Here is a 15,333-nt window from a genome sequence, read left to right as displayed (position 1 = left end):
CTTCTAACACGCTGATCCCGTCCACCTGTCGATTGTAGCAAAATAACAGAGGTGCCGCTTCAGCACCTGCTAGCAGGTTTCCTCGGCGTTCCCTTTTTGTCTGACCCAATTTCACATTCAAACAGTGACATTGACACACAAGCTATGTTTTATTATTCAATATATAGTATAATATTAATAATGTACTATTTATTGGAGGTTCCCAGGTTTCATTATAAATTTTAAAATTATGGATGGCACAGTAATGTGGTCCTTGAGCACTGCTGTGATTTTGCACAAATTGTTCCTCAAAATTATTTGTGAAAGTATTCCATTCAAACTGATAAGACTAATACATCCGAGTAGACTTCTCAGCTGCTGAAAAACTGATGTTCAGCAGTAGGAATTTAAGGACTGATCAGTAGTGCTTTTGAAGAAGGGGTTTGGACTGTTAAGACAGCTACATATAGAAAAATACAGTGTTGCAATAGTGTTTTATTTCAACATAATGTGCCTAAGTATGGGATCCACGGGATCCACTTTCAAAGTTGATGTTCTGTTTATAATTGCGTGTAATAGGTGAGGAAACCCCCCCCCCCTTTTTTTTTTTAAAAACAATTTCAGTTACATCAGCACTCCTAACTAGCCTGTGATTTAATCTGTTTGGCTGCCATTAGGCACAAGTGGGCTTCAGTGCCCTATTGCTGTATTTTGCTTTGTGTTGGGGGTGGCTGGGTCCGAAGTGGCCAGCCTCTGTGTGGCAGATGACTGAGAAGGTCCACGGTTCCCCTTGCTGCTGCTGCCTACTGCTGTTAGGAGCTTCATACTCATAACCTTGGCTAATAATTCCTCTATTTTAGGGATGACCAGTTTGTGTGCTCGAGTGGCTATAGCTGTGAATTACTTTTAATTTGTGTGATCTACGGCACCAACTCTGATGCATACAGAAGCAACGGTTGTTTAATTTTGGGAACACTAATGAGCTGTTTTTCTGAGTATGTGCTGTTTTTAACTTACAAAAACACAATTGGCACAAGAAGCCTGTTTGTCAAAAGTTTAATAAGAGAAGACCTCCCTTGCTATATTCACCGGTCTTTTGCTGGGTGTTGGTGGTCCATAGGTTATTTCCGAACCATGGTGCAGAAGGCAGGGTACAACCTGTGCAATATTCATCAGCATCCGGTTACTTTGCTTTATTATCTATACAGTCAATAACATTAGTATTCAAACCTCTGTTTCCTAGGGAGGTTCTGTAAAAGTCTCGGCTATAGCTATAAGAATGTGGTGGTATTAAAGCTTGTGTAACATTTCTTACTACACCCATTGCTGATGTAATGCGGCGATTTTTGCTGTGAAACTGTTAATATTAACAGTAGGCGGTCTGCAACACATTATGTGGCACTGTGGTGTGCTTTGTAGATGCAGTAAAAAATGACCAGATAATGGGACAAAAATGTAGCTTTATAAGACACACCACAGCTGCATGTACATTAAACTTATAAGCATTCGCTCTACAAAATCCTTTAGAATGCTGCTTGTTGACTGAATTGTCCTACATCCCTACTCAGTTTAGGTGTGTAATTGCAGATTATGTGAAAAGCACAACTTGAGGTACATTTTCCAATTTATCTTCAGATGTGTGTAGCTGGAATGTTTGTCACACAGACTTGATTGTACAGGAAGAGATGATTTTGGTGCTCAATTTTCTGACGCGACAGGACTGTGTTCTTTACTTTGAGCTGAACTTCTGCTGCAGGTTAGTTGTGAAATGAAGACGGTTTTTGCTCTCTTTCATCAGTGATGGCCTAGTAGGTAGCAGAGCGATTAGAGCTGTTGGCTGCAGCTCTGAAGGTCACATAGGTTTGAATCCCACCTGTTGCTGTAGTACCTTTGAGTAAAGTATTTACCCTCAAGTAACAATCACACAGCTGTATAAATGGGAAAATGTTAGTTAGCATAACAATATAAATTGCTTTGGAGAAAAGCATCAGCTAAATAAGTTTTACATCTGGGTGTTACAAGTCATTCTGACATTCTCCTACTTCCGATTTCTAGCTCGCAAGCAGGAAATCATCAAGATCACGGAACAGCTGATCGAAGCCATCAACAATGGGGACTTTGAAGCCTATACGTAAGTAATGATTCTTTCGGTGACACCATACAGCACCAAGTCAGTCTTCCTCTGTTCCAACTGTCTTAACGGCAGGTTGTCGTGAGCAGCGGAGACTGCAACTTATCACGTGACCTTCTTTCAGGAGAATCTGTGACCCTGGATTGACCTCCTTTGAACCAGAAGCACTTGGGAATCTGGTGGAGGGCATGGATTTCCACAAGTTTTACTTTGAGAACTGTAAGTAGATGTGTGACACATATTGTACTTGAGGGAGAGCGGGTAGCGTAGTGGTAAGTGCTACTGCCTTTGGACCCAAAGGGTGCAGGTTCAAACCCCACCTTGGGCTGTAGTACCCTTGAACAAGTACTTACTCAGCTGTATAAAGGGGTAAATAATATAAGTTGCTTTGGGGAAAAGTGTCAAACATAGCATGCGCTGCTGCACTCCCTCTCTTTCAGTGTTGAGTAAGAACAGCAAGCCCGTCCACACCACCATCCTGAACCCCCACGTGCACCTGATTGGCGAGGACGCCGCCTGCATTGCCTACATCCGCCTGACGCAGTACATCGATAGCCAGGGCCGGCCGCGCAGTAGCCAGTCGGAGGAGACGCGCGTGTGGCACCGCCGTGACTCCAAGTGGCTCAACGTGCACTTCCACTGCTCTGGCGCCCCTGCTGCCCCCCTGCAGTGAATCCTGCTGGGCACAGGTACTCCTGCACACCTCCTACTGTGCCCCATAGCCTATTTCCACTGAATTTTTTTTTTACTGGGTCGTTGACAGCAGTCAAACACTGAGCAGGGAAGCTGTGACCTCTTTGTTAGTGCTCTCAATGTTCACAGACAGCAGCCGTTCTTGTATACAGGCAGTCCGTGGGGTTACGAACATTAGTTACAATGCAATAACAATAATTAATGTATTATATTGGTGTAGCTGGAAGTGTTTAATGTTTTATGAATAGAAAGGTATACACTATACTAAGACACCAACAGTAGACATGAACAGTACCTAACTGTTCCGACAGACTGCGAACTCGTTCATAATCCGGGGCCTGCCTATACACCGCTTGCATACTCAAATCTCTGACAAGTCTCAATTTTTTGAGTATTGAAATTGTACAGATGCTATACTGAGCACAACTTGTATTTTCCTTTATAAGATTCCTGGAAGAAAACATCCTGCTGTGGAACAGCCTCCATGCATTGATTAAACTGCTGCACAGGGGGACCATAACCAGAAAGCACAATAAGGAACTTGGCGACTTGCTGCGTAATTTATCAAATAACCAGCACTTAGTGCTAACAAGGGCTGCAGTACCTGAAATCGCTCTCTCTTTTTGTGAATGGAAAACAACTTCTGTTCAAACAGTGACCATAATAAAAGGCTGAAGAAATTACAGCCCCTGATCCATATATCTGGTATAAATTCACTATCTGCAATGTTAAAATTTAGTAAGTACAAATTTTACACTGATTTAATTTATTATTGCCACAAGCAACTTCAGGAATTTGTATTCAGTCCAATTGCTATTTCAGCATCGGCAAATTCTTTCACTTAAGCGAATGAAATATCCCTTTTACATTTAGTACGATTTACTTTGCTTTATATGCAGTTAAATGTAAATATGCAACACATTACTGAAGCGGTCACCTTTTAGGAAAGGGTCGTTACCTTTATTCTGAGGACCCGTCTGTAGCAAGGTGATGGGTTACTGCGCCTGCCTGATTCGGGCACAGAGCCCTGCAGTCAGCAGTCCGGAGAGAGACCACCAGAAAAGAAACGATTGGAATCCAGTGGTGTGTAGGAGATGCTGAGAGTGGGTTTTAAAGCCGCTCCTCACATCGTCTGTACGGACCACCTGTCCTGACACTACTTGAATTTATGTCTGGAACGTCAGACTGTCCAGTAGCTTCTAAGCTGGGGTTTTTTTTAGCTCAGCTGACAAACAAAATGGTATGAAGTCTGGTACTTTAAACACTGAAGTGGACCATAGCATCTCTGATGTTGGAAAAAGGACCTCGATTCAAATGTGCACCCGGGATCATCAAGGATTAACGTTATGCTGTTTTCATCTGAAATCCAGTGGTTCCTGTAAAGTTCTTGACCACTAAAGACAGAAATATCTAGTCTGGCAGATGAGAGTTTAGTGCAGTGATGTATAAGATGTTCACGTTCAATAATTCATTTTCATGTTTTAACAGCTGGGCTGTGTACCTTGGACTAGGTCGTGCACTGGCTTTCACACCACACAGCTCCATCTCTCCTGTCTGCTGCCTGACTCAGTGATGTTCACCAGCCCTCTTCTCTCCTGCAGGTCACACGAATTCTCATGTTGACTGGAGTGTTTCTTCTCCGAGGTGGGATTAGCGCCGGGAGCCTGGCAGGACGACACCTTGAAGGTTAACACATTTTAAAATCAAAACCTACAGCGCCCAGCGACCACCACCACATATACAACACAACCTTGCTGACGTGGGGGGCCGGCTGTGGTGCTGGCTACGCCCTCTGGACGGTGCATGTTTGTGGTGCCCGCATGGGGGTGCCGTGGTGCCCTTTCATGGAATTTTTTTGGCCATCTATGCTGTCCAAAGGGTGTTTAAAAGTATTGATATATACACACATACACACAACAGTACATTTAAATGTAACAGAATTGACATAACCTGTAAGTAAATGGACAACAGGAGCTGAAGTTGTTGCAGTTTTGTTTTTAACAAACTCACCCCCACTTAGTTTCAGGTAATTTAATTTTTTTTTTTTTTAATCTTAAATGCATATCTAGATTTGAATGGAAACGTCAGCAGTAAAGTAGGGCAGAAGTTCTTTTAACTGTGTTAACATAACTAAAAGCACCAAAGTGTAGACTGTAGGTATTTGATATTGTTTTACTATTTTGAGAGGGGGTGGGGTAAGTTTTGTATTCTGTGTGTTGTCTCCTCAATGATGCTGTATTTGGAAGTATTTTGTGTTTAAAGCAAATTCATTTTTTAATTTAAGACATGTATAGATGTACAAGGTGGAGGGTGGGGGAAAGGGAGCAGTTGTGTGTCTCCTCTGTCCTGAGCCCCAGTCTGCCATTCTGCACACAACCTGAAGTTGCAGAGTAGAGGAACTAACGACGTAATGTTAAGGCAGCTGTACTACTGTCCCATGGCTGAGAGCCCTCGCTTAGGCCTCGTACCGCCACCCCAGTTCCCTTATCTGCGCTGTTTAGTACCGTGATCGGACCCGAGACTCAAGGCCGCGGGCCCTCCGGTGGACTCTTCTGCAGCTTCAGGTTGATACCTATCCCCTACTCCCACGATCCTGTCTCTCACGCGAAAGGCCACCGATTCGTGGGTGGGTGGGGGGCAGCTTGCTTAATGGCGCCCCAAAGGACCAACGGTGTCTGTCCTCTGCCCTTCTTTCTCATTCTGGTTGTTTCTAGACACAGCAGCATAGGGGAGGAACAGATGTGGGTGGTCACATGAATGTCAGCCAGAGTGGTGCACGGTGGCAGCAGGGGCCCCGACTATGTACCGTATTAGTTAATTCTGTGTCCTGTTGAGTAGCTGATTTTCATTCGTGGTGTAAATAACGAAGGATAAAGAGGGAGGCAAAGCTTAGACCTCAGCCCTAGTGAGCGAGGTAAGTGTGCTGCGCAGCGTAGCGGAACAGCGCGTAGCTCCACACTCCTCCACACTCCTCCAAACTCAGAGGGCTGGGGATGGTTGAGAATGGAGAAAGGAGACATTTTGCACCCGCTCACCCATTCGAACTAAATGTTCCCTTTAAGAACAAGACATATCACCGTGTTGACTGAACATCGGAACACTGTTTTCACTGTGTTGTAGTGTGTCAGTTGCAATGTTGGGGGACTGGGGCTCAGCGTACCTCTCACCGTCACGTTCCAAACAGCCCCATCGTAGCCTGCGAGAGCCTTGCAAAGCTGTTGGAGGGGAAGAGAAAGCCCCTACTGGGTGTAGTCCTGGCCCCCCATCACCCTACTTTGTACAACACACCGTTAGCCGTAACACATTAATACCGTGACACTGTGTCTCCGCAATGACGCAATGTACAGTACTATAAAATGTGATATGTTTATCTTGACTTGCGCTGTGGGTTCTGGCTGTGCTGCCTGGTGATGTTTCTTTCATTCATTGTGTGTGTAGATGCGCACAGAGCCAAGGATGTGTTGCGTGGAAGAGTACAAGATAATGCGCCATTTACTTCAGCAAAATCGGAAGTGAATGTGGGGGGGGGGGGTATGACACTAAAAAATAAATACCCTTCAAGTTACTTAACTATACCGGTTGGAAGTGATTATATCCAAAAACAAGATACTGAAAACAAAATTAAGTCTCTGAATTGAACAGGAGGAAAAAAAAAAAAAAAAAGAAAACAATCATAGATGCAGTTTTACTCGAAGGAAATATGCATGTCTACTTTCTGGTAAATATTTTTCACTGTCTGTGTTTACTTGATACAATGGAAATCTATGTTAGTTGCATCTGAGGTAAATGAAAACTGCGCAGTTGAAAATACAAGTGATACATCAAATTGAAAAAAGCCTTAGCTTGGTATGTTCCCTCCTTATTAGTAAATTTATTGCATTGTAACAGTATACTATGGGGCTACATATATACTCTTGAGTTTTAAATTGGATGCTGGATTCTGCATGATCGTATGATGAATAAACCATGAATTTAAAACTTACCCAGTGTTCGTTTGAATGTTTGTAGGTCCTCAGCTTTGTTATTGAAAACTGATCTGAAAGTATTTAATAAAAATATTTCAACAGTGTGTGTGTTGTGATTTTGTCAGGGCTGATAGAATCACCCAAAGAACAAGAGCTACGGGTTTCCTTCTCTTACAAATGGTCATAGAAGAACCTGGTTACATGAGCTGTCACCACATGACACACCTTATAAGAAATTAACTCAAAATACTAAGTTATCATATCTAAGGGTATTTTCTTCCATCTACTTAGTAAAATTTCTCTCTTGTGGAGCGAAAATGGTTTGTGATTCACATGGCTTACCGCAGACGGTGTGTCCGGCTGCTCCGTCCGCATTCGAAAATCAGCGCCGCCTCCCTCTGGGCTGCATATCCACTTGGTCAGTGAGGGGAAAGTCTCTTTTCCCCATCTAAATAATGAGAATTCACTTTATAAGCAGAATTCCAGGAACAATTAACGCTTATTTTGTAAGGGAAGTGTGTAATAAAGAACATTTTGGGGAAAGTAGAAAATGGAAATTTAGAAGTTCTCAGTGAAGTCTTACATCCTAAACCAGTCAGCCCTGTGACCGTAAGCCAGGTTCAGGAAGCACATTTTAAAACAACTTTCAGTCACACATCGCTGTCATAAAACCACATTAGCAGCAAAAGCTAAATTTTATGACAGTTTGCAGTTGCTGAAAAATGGCTTTGCTATTTGTTTGGATCATTTTAAAAATCAATGACTTCTCCACCAAAGGTTAAACGATGAGAGATGTCCCACACGTCACACCTTTCCTCTCCTTGAGTGATGACTGAATACTACAGTGATGTGCTCAAAGTCAGCTGCTTATTGTACTCACTGATACGGAGGCAAGCAGTCAGCAGTACAGGTATGATACACAGAGAAGTGACACTTCCGAAGTGCAGAACTGCCATTCTTACCTCCAAGTTGGACCTGTGCTTCTTGCAGATCTCTCAGTAGCTCTGGTAGGATGTGTGCGCAACCTGCCAGTGAAAGAGCATCGCAAAAAACAGACAGCAAAGGTGCTAAAAGAAATCTCCAGCACTGCTCAGTTTCATGATGTTTAACAGTTTGTTTCATTACTGTACTTTTTCAGGTTGGTTTCATTTAAAAGTTTTCAAATTCAATTTCACGTTCGTACACTTTTCAATTACGTTGTGAAAGTAACATTCACGAACGGCTTCCGTACCGTAGTGCAATACAACTTAACGAACGATAAAATCACTAACTTGCGTTCTTTCTGCACTTATTCACTGAAGCATCAGATTGAACCTTCACAGCACAAGTGATGAATGGGCACTTTCAAGCAATGTATCCTGCAATCTTCAAGGTCCCTGGGCAATGAAATACTTCACAACCATCAGAATGGAGGTCGAGTCCCTCGTTAACGGTAAGATTCTGATTAATGCACAAGATGTGTCAAACATTTTTCACAAATTCATCATGATGGTGTGATCAACAGCGTATATAAATCAGTGCTTATTGGCCAGCTACAACTACAAAATAGCTTCTACCCTGATGTATGTGGAAAACCACACCTTAGGGTTTGAAGGGTGTTCTGGCTCACACTAGAACTGATGTGGAGAAACTTGCTGAGGCTCTAAACTCCAAAGGCTGCAGGCCGCAACATCGGCGATAGCTGCACCTGCAGCTCAAGATCCATCCATTTGAGTCTTCATGGCTCTCCAAGCAGAGAAGCTGAGGAATGAACAGGTAGAAGGGCTGTGTGGGACAAACCCCTCAAAGATCTGGCACAAGCATCTCGAGCTGTTCACAGTTAAAACGTGACACTAAGCTACTCCCGCATCACCCAAGAGACACTGCACAAACGAAGCAGAACACAGGAGTTTCCCAACCTCTTTATGTGTTTATTAGAGGTGATACTGCGTTGGTATTTTTCTCTTTTTTTCCCCCCTTTCTTTTTTTTGTTTTTTTTTTTTTAAGACCGTTTTTACAAAATACACAAAAAAGAGCAGCTCCTTGTTTTTGAAAGTCTCACCACAGCTTCACAGTGACTCCCATACAGTTCATGTCCTTGAGGGTGGAAATACATCTCCACCTTGTTTCCTGCCCCACTCAGTGAGCATGCAAGGCTCTATTTAAACGTTTGATTGTCTGTAGATATGTGTGCGCATCTGTAGAGTGGTCTGGTCCCAGAGAGAGTGGCCAGCAGAGAACGTCCACGGGGGGGGGCAGAGCTATAGCAATGCTCATCAGAGGCTCTCCTTGAATGGACAGGAGGAGTAGAATGAGGAAGAGCTCACAGGCTGCTTTACTTTTGACTTCAGTTCGCAGGCCTTCCTCTTAGTCCATATCTGTTCTGTCCTCAGAGACAAACCCAAAATATACAACAGATTCAAAAATGTACAATGTTTTACAATTGTTCTTCACAATAAATGCATGATGAGGCTCATGCCTCCATTCTGTGTTGCCAACCTGTAGTGTTTCCTGCCTGCTTAAGTCTTTGTGGTGGTGGTGGGGGGCTAGGGGTTATTTTGCTTACAACCCAATCACAGAGCACAAAGTCCAAACTGAGCCAGTGCAGTGCCAACTCCAAATGTGGAAAAATATACTGCATGTGTACGTATGTCCGGCAGGCCCGCTTTATCCCTTGCTGCTGCAAAGCTACGTCAGCTCCCATGCTGCTCCTCTCCAGCGAAACAAGAGGAGGTTCATGGACTCTGGTGGCAATTTGAGCTCGGGAGTGTGCTAGCTCCTGGCCCCCAGTCTCCATCCTCCCAGTGAGACTCCTAGTAGAGGTTCCACTCAGCTCCAGCTTGTGTTCTGGATCTCCTCCCTGAGCCAGGATGGCAGTGCTTGCCCCAACCGATTCAGCAGCTTCAGAAGCTCCATGTTGTGTTCACGATAGTACTCTGTCAGGAAGGAGCGCGTCTGCAACACAGGAGAACCATCAGCAGGGAGCACAAAGGGCTGAGAACATCTACTGAGCGCACCTACTGCTCCTCTTTTCCTTTTCGTGCAGGACCGTTCTACATCACAGAAATAACTCCACTAAGGAGCGTTAACCTGGAGCAGTTTGTCATGCTGAAGGATCGTTATGAAATCCAGGTGTCGCCAATTACAGAAAACCCTGAACATTAGAAACCAATCTGAATAAAAGTGTTAAGCAAAGGGAAAAGGTTAACCACATTTGTAAGACAGGAAAATTGAAGCTCTGTTTTAATAATAAAAAAAAGGGGTGTTTCTACGATTCCAATATTACATGCAACGTTTCTCTCACGCAGTGTTCCCGTCAACCCCTGGATGCAGGCACAACCAATACAAGCCAGAACCACTCAGTGGTGACAAATAAGGGTGAAATAACCGATACCTCTGTGCCCATCTCTGGGTACTTCCTGCCCTTGCTCTTCCCCAGGCATTTGGGGCGACTGCCCTCCGTTTTCTGGCACCAGAAGCCTTTGCTTTCATCAAACCTAAAACAGAAAAGAAAGCATATGGGAGGAGGGTCCCAGGAGGATGAGAAGGAGAAAGCTTTGGACAGATACAGTAAATATGTATAGTTCACATTCAAACATAATTACACCAAAAATTACAAAAGTACCTTAGGTTATGAACATCAGAATTCCAAATTCTCAAGTATTTCCAATTTTTTTTCTTAATTGCATTTTCTTCCCTGTTGTACTTTCTAAAATATCTCTACTGCACACCAAAAATGGCCTGTTCAGTTATTTTCCCCCCACTAATCGACAGTAAAACGCACTCAGAAGGGGGTGGTTCACAGTGTTTCGCTGATTTTCCGCATAGATTTCATTTTCTGAATTTCATTCATTCTAGCTGTTTCCAGAACCTTTACAGAAACACTCCAGTGAATAAGGAGAGGTATGTGGGCAAACTTTTTTGACTGCAAAACTCAAAGTGGCCAGATGCTGACAATCATGTTTTTCACCAATCAGTTGCTTCCTCCTGGCCGGTAAAGTACAGATAGGATTTTTAAGTGAAATATTTGTCACTACTTTTTCCAGCTCACTTACTCTACTCCACTGTTTCTTTATTCTCTGGCACCTTAAGAGCAGAAGTAACACATGAAGTAACATGCGACTGTCTTGCATGTGTGAAGCAGGACACAGTGAATATGAGATGGTAAACACTACATATACGTTTTTAGTCTGTTTAAAGGCGACTTTACTGTTGCTTCATCTTAATAAACAATAGCGAAATAGTGAAACTTGCGCGATGAACGTCGGTGCACATAGTGAAGGAAACTAACTGTACTTAGTCACATCTGCAGCTATGTCTCTTTCTTCTAAGGTAAAGTACAAGTTGTATTTTCTATGAGATGTACATTGCTTTGGAAAAAAGCATCTGCTAAATGAATACATGTAAATGTAAATAACCTGGTGGCCCACCCATGGGGTTCCCCATCTCACACCCTGTGCTTCCAGCATAGATGAACACTGAGACCCTGCACTGTATGAGCTGTTGATGAAAATAGAATGTTTACAAAATCTTAACGTTAAAATGAATTAAAAATTCACCTGATGTTTCTAACAGAACCTAACCTGTTAATACATACAGGGATTAAGCTGTTTTATTAAGATTTTATTGATTTTGATATAGAAGATTTATGAATGACTGAAAGTAAACAGACTTCCAGTAATCTTTGTGCTTGTAAGCTGAGGTACAAGTCTATTCCAATAAACAAGAGAGATGGGAACAGAGTGACATGTAATTACATCAGCGCCTGGGTATAGTTGAAGATGGGGGTGACACCCAGGAACCTCTGGACACCATCCATAACTTGCACAGGGTTGGAGCGCAGCTGGGCTCCATCCACTATAAACAGCTAAAAGAGAGGGGTCAAAGGTTACACATAGAAAGTCTGAGTATCATTCTCGTCTGCTGAGCAGCTGGATTAGGGTGGTACCTGGGTGGGCTGGTAGTAGCGAAGCCAGCGCTCTAAGTGTGTAGCGTAGGCCCCTGGCACCAGGCTCCGGCGCTGCAGGGTCAGGAGCTCGGGTGAGGATGTGGGCCCAGCTGTCACTACCTGGTGGAAGGTATAGTTGAGGGCTGCGGGGTCTTGATGGGCCCGCTGGTGCTGAAGAGACAGGAGCATAGAGAGTGAAAAACTATCCAACAGCCCCCCCCATCAAACACCTAACAAGCCTCTACCATTTAACAGCGAAGGAACAAAGAAAAGGTATCACAATCCATCAAAGTTTTAGAGTTATGAAACCACAATAGTTTTATGAACGCATGACAACAAAAGCAGAGCAAACCAGTTTTTAGCCAACCTTCCATTGTACAAATGTAAACTTGTGAGCTGGAAGGAGGGACTCACCTGGTACCAGGAGTATGCCCGGTCAGCTGGGTTGATGAGCACTGCCAGGATCTTGGCTCGGGGCAGCAGGGCGGCTGCTCGTTTGGGAGCCACCTCCGTGTCAAAGTAGTTGGCACTCTTCTCAAACATGAAGTCTGTGCTGGCATTGGAGGGGAAGGGAAAGAAGTCCATGTACCTACAAGGATAACAGAAAAGTGTCATTCAAGATCCCCCCTACTAATAAGAGGTTGAGTAGGACAGAAAACAGAAAACCAGGAACAAAGTCTACATTCAACAACCCACCAATATGTAACTGAACACTTGTACCACTGGACACCGTTTACCTAAAACATTCTTTCCTAATAATGTTTATAAAGCTTTGTTGAAAAAAAGAATAGAAGGTTAAAGGCAACAATTTATGTCTACCAAGTGCCCACTAAAAGCAGTCCACAGAGAGCGGTAAAACAAAGAAACGCACTGGTTGGGGATTGGGACCCTGAAGGGTGTTTGATTTGACCCCTTGAGTCGCGAGCCGTTATGTCAGTCTACGTGCTCAAAATGATCAACCATCGTGCGATCTGAGGTAAGAGAACTGCCAAGAAAATCTAAGAGATGTGGTTACCAGTCGATGCCGTTATGATAGTTGGGTCCGTTGAAGAACTGTATCTCCTCAAAAGTGACAGGGCTTTGGAAATTGGCAGTAACAGCAGGATGTAGGCTAAGGAACGAATGTAGTGCTGTGGTACCTACAAGGGAAATGGCATAATTCAAAATCAGAGTCCCATTCATACTTTTTATTTCACTCAATAGACTTGCATAAGCCACAGAAGTCATGCTCAACAAAAAAAAAAAAAAAATCTCCTGGTTTACCATTTATTGGTTAAACTTTTCTGAATACTCCAATCAGTCTTTCAGCATTATACAGTATTTTTTAAATGCGGACTGCACCTGTTTTCTGTGGACCAATGACCAGAAACTTTGGTAACCGGTCACAGGTCTTCTCTTTAGACCAGATGTCTTTGTGTCTCTTGTCGTGGCAAGGATTCTAAAGAGAAAGGCACAGTTACTGACCCTGTCTGAACTCCCGAGCAATCACTCCGAGTGGCGAAAACTGGTTTGAGAAAATGTTTAGCAGGTATGAATTATGGGGGAACAACTGTTTATGCATGTACAAATTCCAAAAGGTTACACCTTTTTAGTTGAACTTAAACCAAACTGGAGACAAAATCAGACCTGCTGTTCCTTAAATACTTTTCATGATCAAGTTACATTAAGCAAAGGTTCGTACTTTTAAGTGTGTTGAAAAGGGTGTAAAAATCAAACTTTGCAGCAGGTGCTGAACAACTTATTAAACGTGCCTGCCACAAGGGGTCTCTCTCTTCAGGGAAGATGTGGAAGTACTTCTCAGCCAGCTGCACTGGAGGCAGCGTTTGCAGCCGCAGGTTTGTCCAGCACTGCACAAACTTCACCAGGGACTCAAAGGTGTATAGGCCTAGCCGGTCATTGCCATAGTTCGACAGGTGAGTCATGAAGATGCTGATCTAGAGAGAGGTTGAAAACATAGCGGTCATGCAGCATCAACACACAAGATCGGATACAAAACATCACATTCTTAAATGCACGAAGACGGATGTAGTGCAAACGAGTGCAACCCTAAGCCCCTACACCCATCTCCTCTCCGGTGTACTTTTACTGGGTTAAACACAAGACGACGAGCTTACAAGAAGGATAAAGGTCTGTACGGGTGATGTTTCCAGAGATGTTCACATTTTTAACCGAACAGGTGTCGTCAGCTGCTTACAAAAACTGATCGCTTTCATCTTTAACAAGTGCCACTAGGTGCTTGTTTAGTTCTGAAGACCTGTGGCCTGGTGTTCCTCTATTAAGAGAAACAAAGAGTAGCAGGTTGGGAGCTCTCACCGGGTTCAACAGCACCGTTAGGAAAAGCTCTCCACCGCGGATGCTCTTGTCCAACTCCTTGGATCCCCCTGGATACTCGTTGTAGAAGATGGTGTGAGTGAAGAGACCACACGTCTGTCTGGGTAGAACCTATGGGGAGAGGTCGATAAACCGATGAAACTTTGCAGTATTGTTCTCAGAGATACATGTCATTTTGGAGAAAAGCATCGGCTAAATGAATAAATGTAGATGCAACAATTTTATACTGACAGAAGACATGTAAACTGTAAAACAGTTTGGCTTCCCAGGTGCTGAAGTGTAACCAATCTCGATAAAATGGTGATGGAGAAAGAGAACCACAGAATGTTAAGTTCACTCAGTAATGACTCATTTAATCACCCTAGAGCATTGTGACAAATCCAAAAAAAAAAAAAAAAAAAAAAAAAAAAAAAGCTACTCATTGAGTGCATTCATCAGTTATGGAACTTGAAGAGACTAAAGTTCAAGTTCAACGTCACCTAGCGCTTATCTGGAGATTGTGGGTTGGGGGGGGGGTATTGATCTGGAGTTGGACATGGGCGTGAGGACGTTCAAGCTCACCATGATGCTACTGTGGATGAATCCACGGCGGTAGCGGGCAGGACGCAGGTGGGGGTACTCCTCTGTGCTGGTCACCCGGATCCCCCAGACTGCCTTCCAGGCCTCATACAGCTGGCTGTGCACAGGATACACCCCTGAATGGTGGGGTGCCACGGCGTAGCCCATATCTGTGGGAATCCCATGCTCCTGTGTGCATGTGGGGCACAGCTCATAACAAAGTTGACAAACACCACCAAACCAAAGAGCTGTCGAAGAACATCATGCTATATTTAATACAATATGCAAGAGAAATGACTCAAGTTTGTCACCAAACGAATGAAAACATGACATCACTACCAGAAGACACTGAAAATATTTTCCACAAGTAATTGCTGTACAAAAACTAATATCCTTAACAGAAATAAGGTGCGAATATCAGGAGTGCAGGCTCTGACTACACCTTTCCACTCTGACAAAATAAAGGAATGGACTGGGGTGGTGAGAGGCATTTAACAGCAGTGTACCTCTTCATTGTTTGATGGAGAACAGGTATCAGCTACAGTGGCATAAGAGCAGAGGCTGGTGGCACACTGGAATGCTGTTGAGCTGTGTGGTAAACTGTGTTGGAAACAGGCTACACCTACTGGTGGCGTGTTTCTTACCAGGACACCATCTTTTTCGGGGGGGGGGGGTAGAATCTCGAAGAACAACCTAATTTTGCTTTGCCCGTTTTCTGCCTCATGGTCTTAGTTTGCCTGCAAAGTTCT

At 43.7% G+C, this 15,333-nt stretch overlaps 2 protein-coding genes across 35 annotated transcripts in view; one reads left to right on the top strand and one right to left on the bottom strand.

Annotated features, from left to right (window-relative positions):
* camk2g2 (calcium/calmodulin-dependent protein kinase (CaM kinase) II gamma 2) overlaps positions 1-6,829 on the top strand; it is a 76,160-nt gene extending 69,331 nt beyond the window's left edge. For all 20 annotated transcript variants that reach the window (XM_018766263.2, XM_018766262.2, XM_018766261.2 and 17 more), the window contains 4 exons: positions 2,035-2,110; positions 2,235-2,329; positions 2,551-2,799; positions 4,405-6,829. In XM_018766263.2, coding sequence (XP_018621779.1) covers positions 2,035-2,110; positions 2,235-2,329; positions 2,551-2,783 — 404 coding nt within the window. In that variant the 3' untranslated portion in view covers positions 2,784-2,799; positions 4,405-6,829. The remainder of the gene's footprint in view (positions 1-2,034; positions 2,111-2,234; positions 2,330-2,550; positions 2,800-4,404) is intronic.
* Positions 6,830-8,724: 1,895 nt separating this feature from the next.
* The window catches only part of ndst2a (N-deacetylase/N-sulfotransferase (heparan glucosaminyl) 2a), a 74,329-nt gene continuing 67,720 nt past the window's right edge, over positions 8,725-15,333 (bottom strand). For all 15 annotated transcript variants that reach the window (XM_018725053.2, XM_018725058.2, XM_018725052.2 and 12 more), the window contains 10 exons: positions 14,588-14,773; positions 14,009-14,137; positions 13,447-13,629; positions 13,037-13,133; positions 12,711-12,834; positions 12,110-12,284; positions 11,696-11,866; positions 11,505-11,614; positions 10,142-10,244; positions 8,725-9,702 (listed from right to left, as the gene is read on the bottom strand). In XM_018725053.2, coding sequence (XP_018580569.2) covers positions 9,577-9,702; positions 10,142-10,244; positions 11,505-11,614; positions 11,696-11,866; positions 12,110-12,284; positions 12,711-12,834; positions 13,037-13,133; positions 13,447-13,629; positions 14,009-14,137; positions 14,588-14,773 — 1,404 coding nt within the window. In that variant the 3' untranslated portion in view covers positions 8,725-9,576. The remainder of the gene's footprint in view (positions 9,703-10,141; positions 10,245-11,504; positions 11,615-11,695; positions 11,867-12,109; positions 12,285-12,710; positions 12,835-13,036; positions 13,134-13,446; positions 13,630-14,008; positions 14,138-14,587; positions 14,774-15,333) is intronic.

This window comes from Scleropages formosus, chromosome 8 (genome assembly GCF_900964775.1).
Source record: "Scleropages formosus chromosome 8, fSclFor1.1, whole genome shotgun sequence".
Lineage (NCBI taxonomy): Eukaryota > Metazoa > Chordata > Actinopteri > Osteoglossiformes > Osteoglossidae > Scleropages > Scleropages formosus.
Note: the sequence above shows the minus strand (reverse complement) of the source record. Positions and strands in the feature narration are given on the sequence as shown.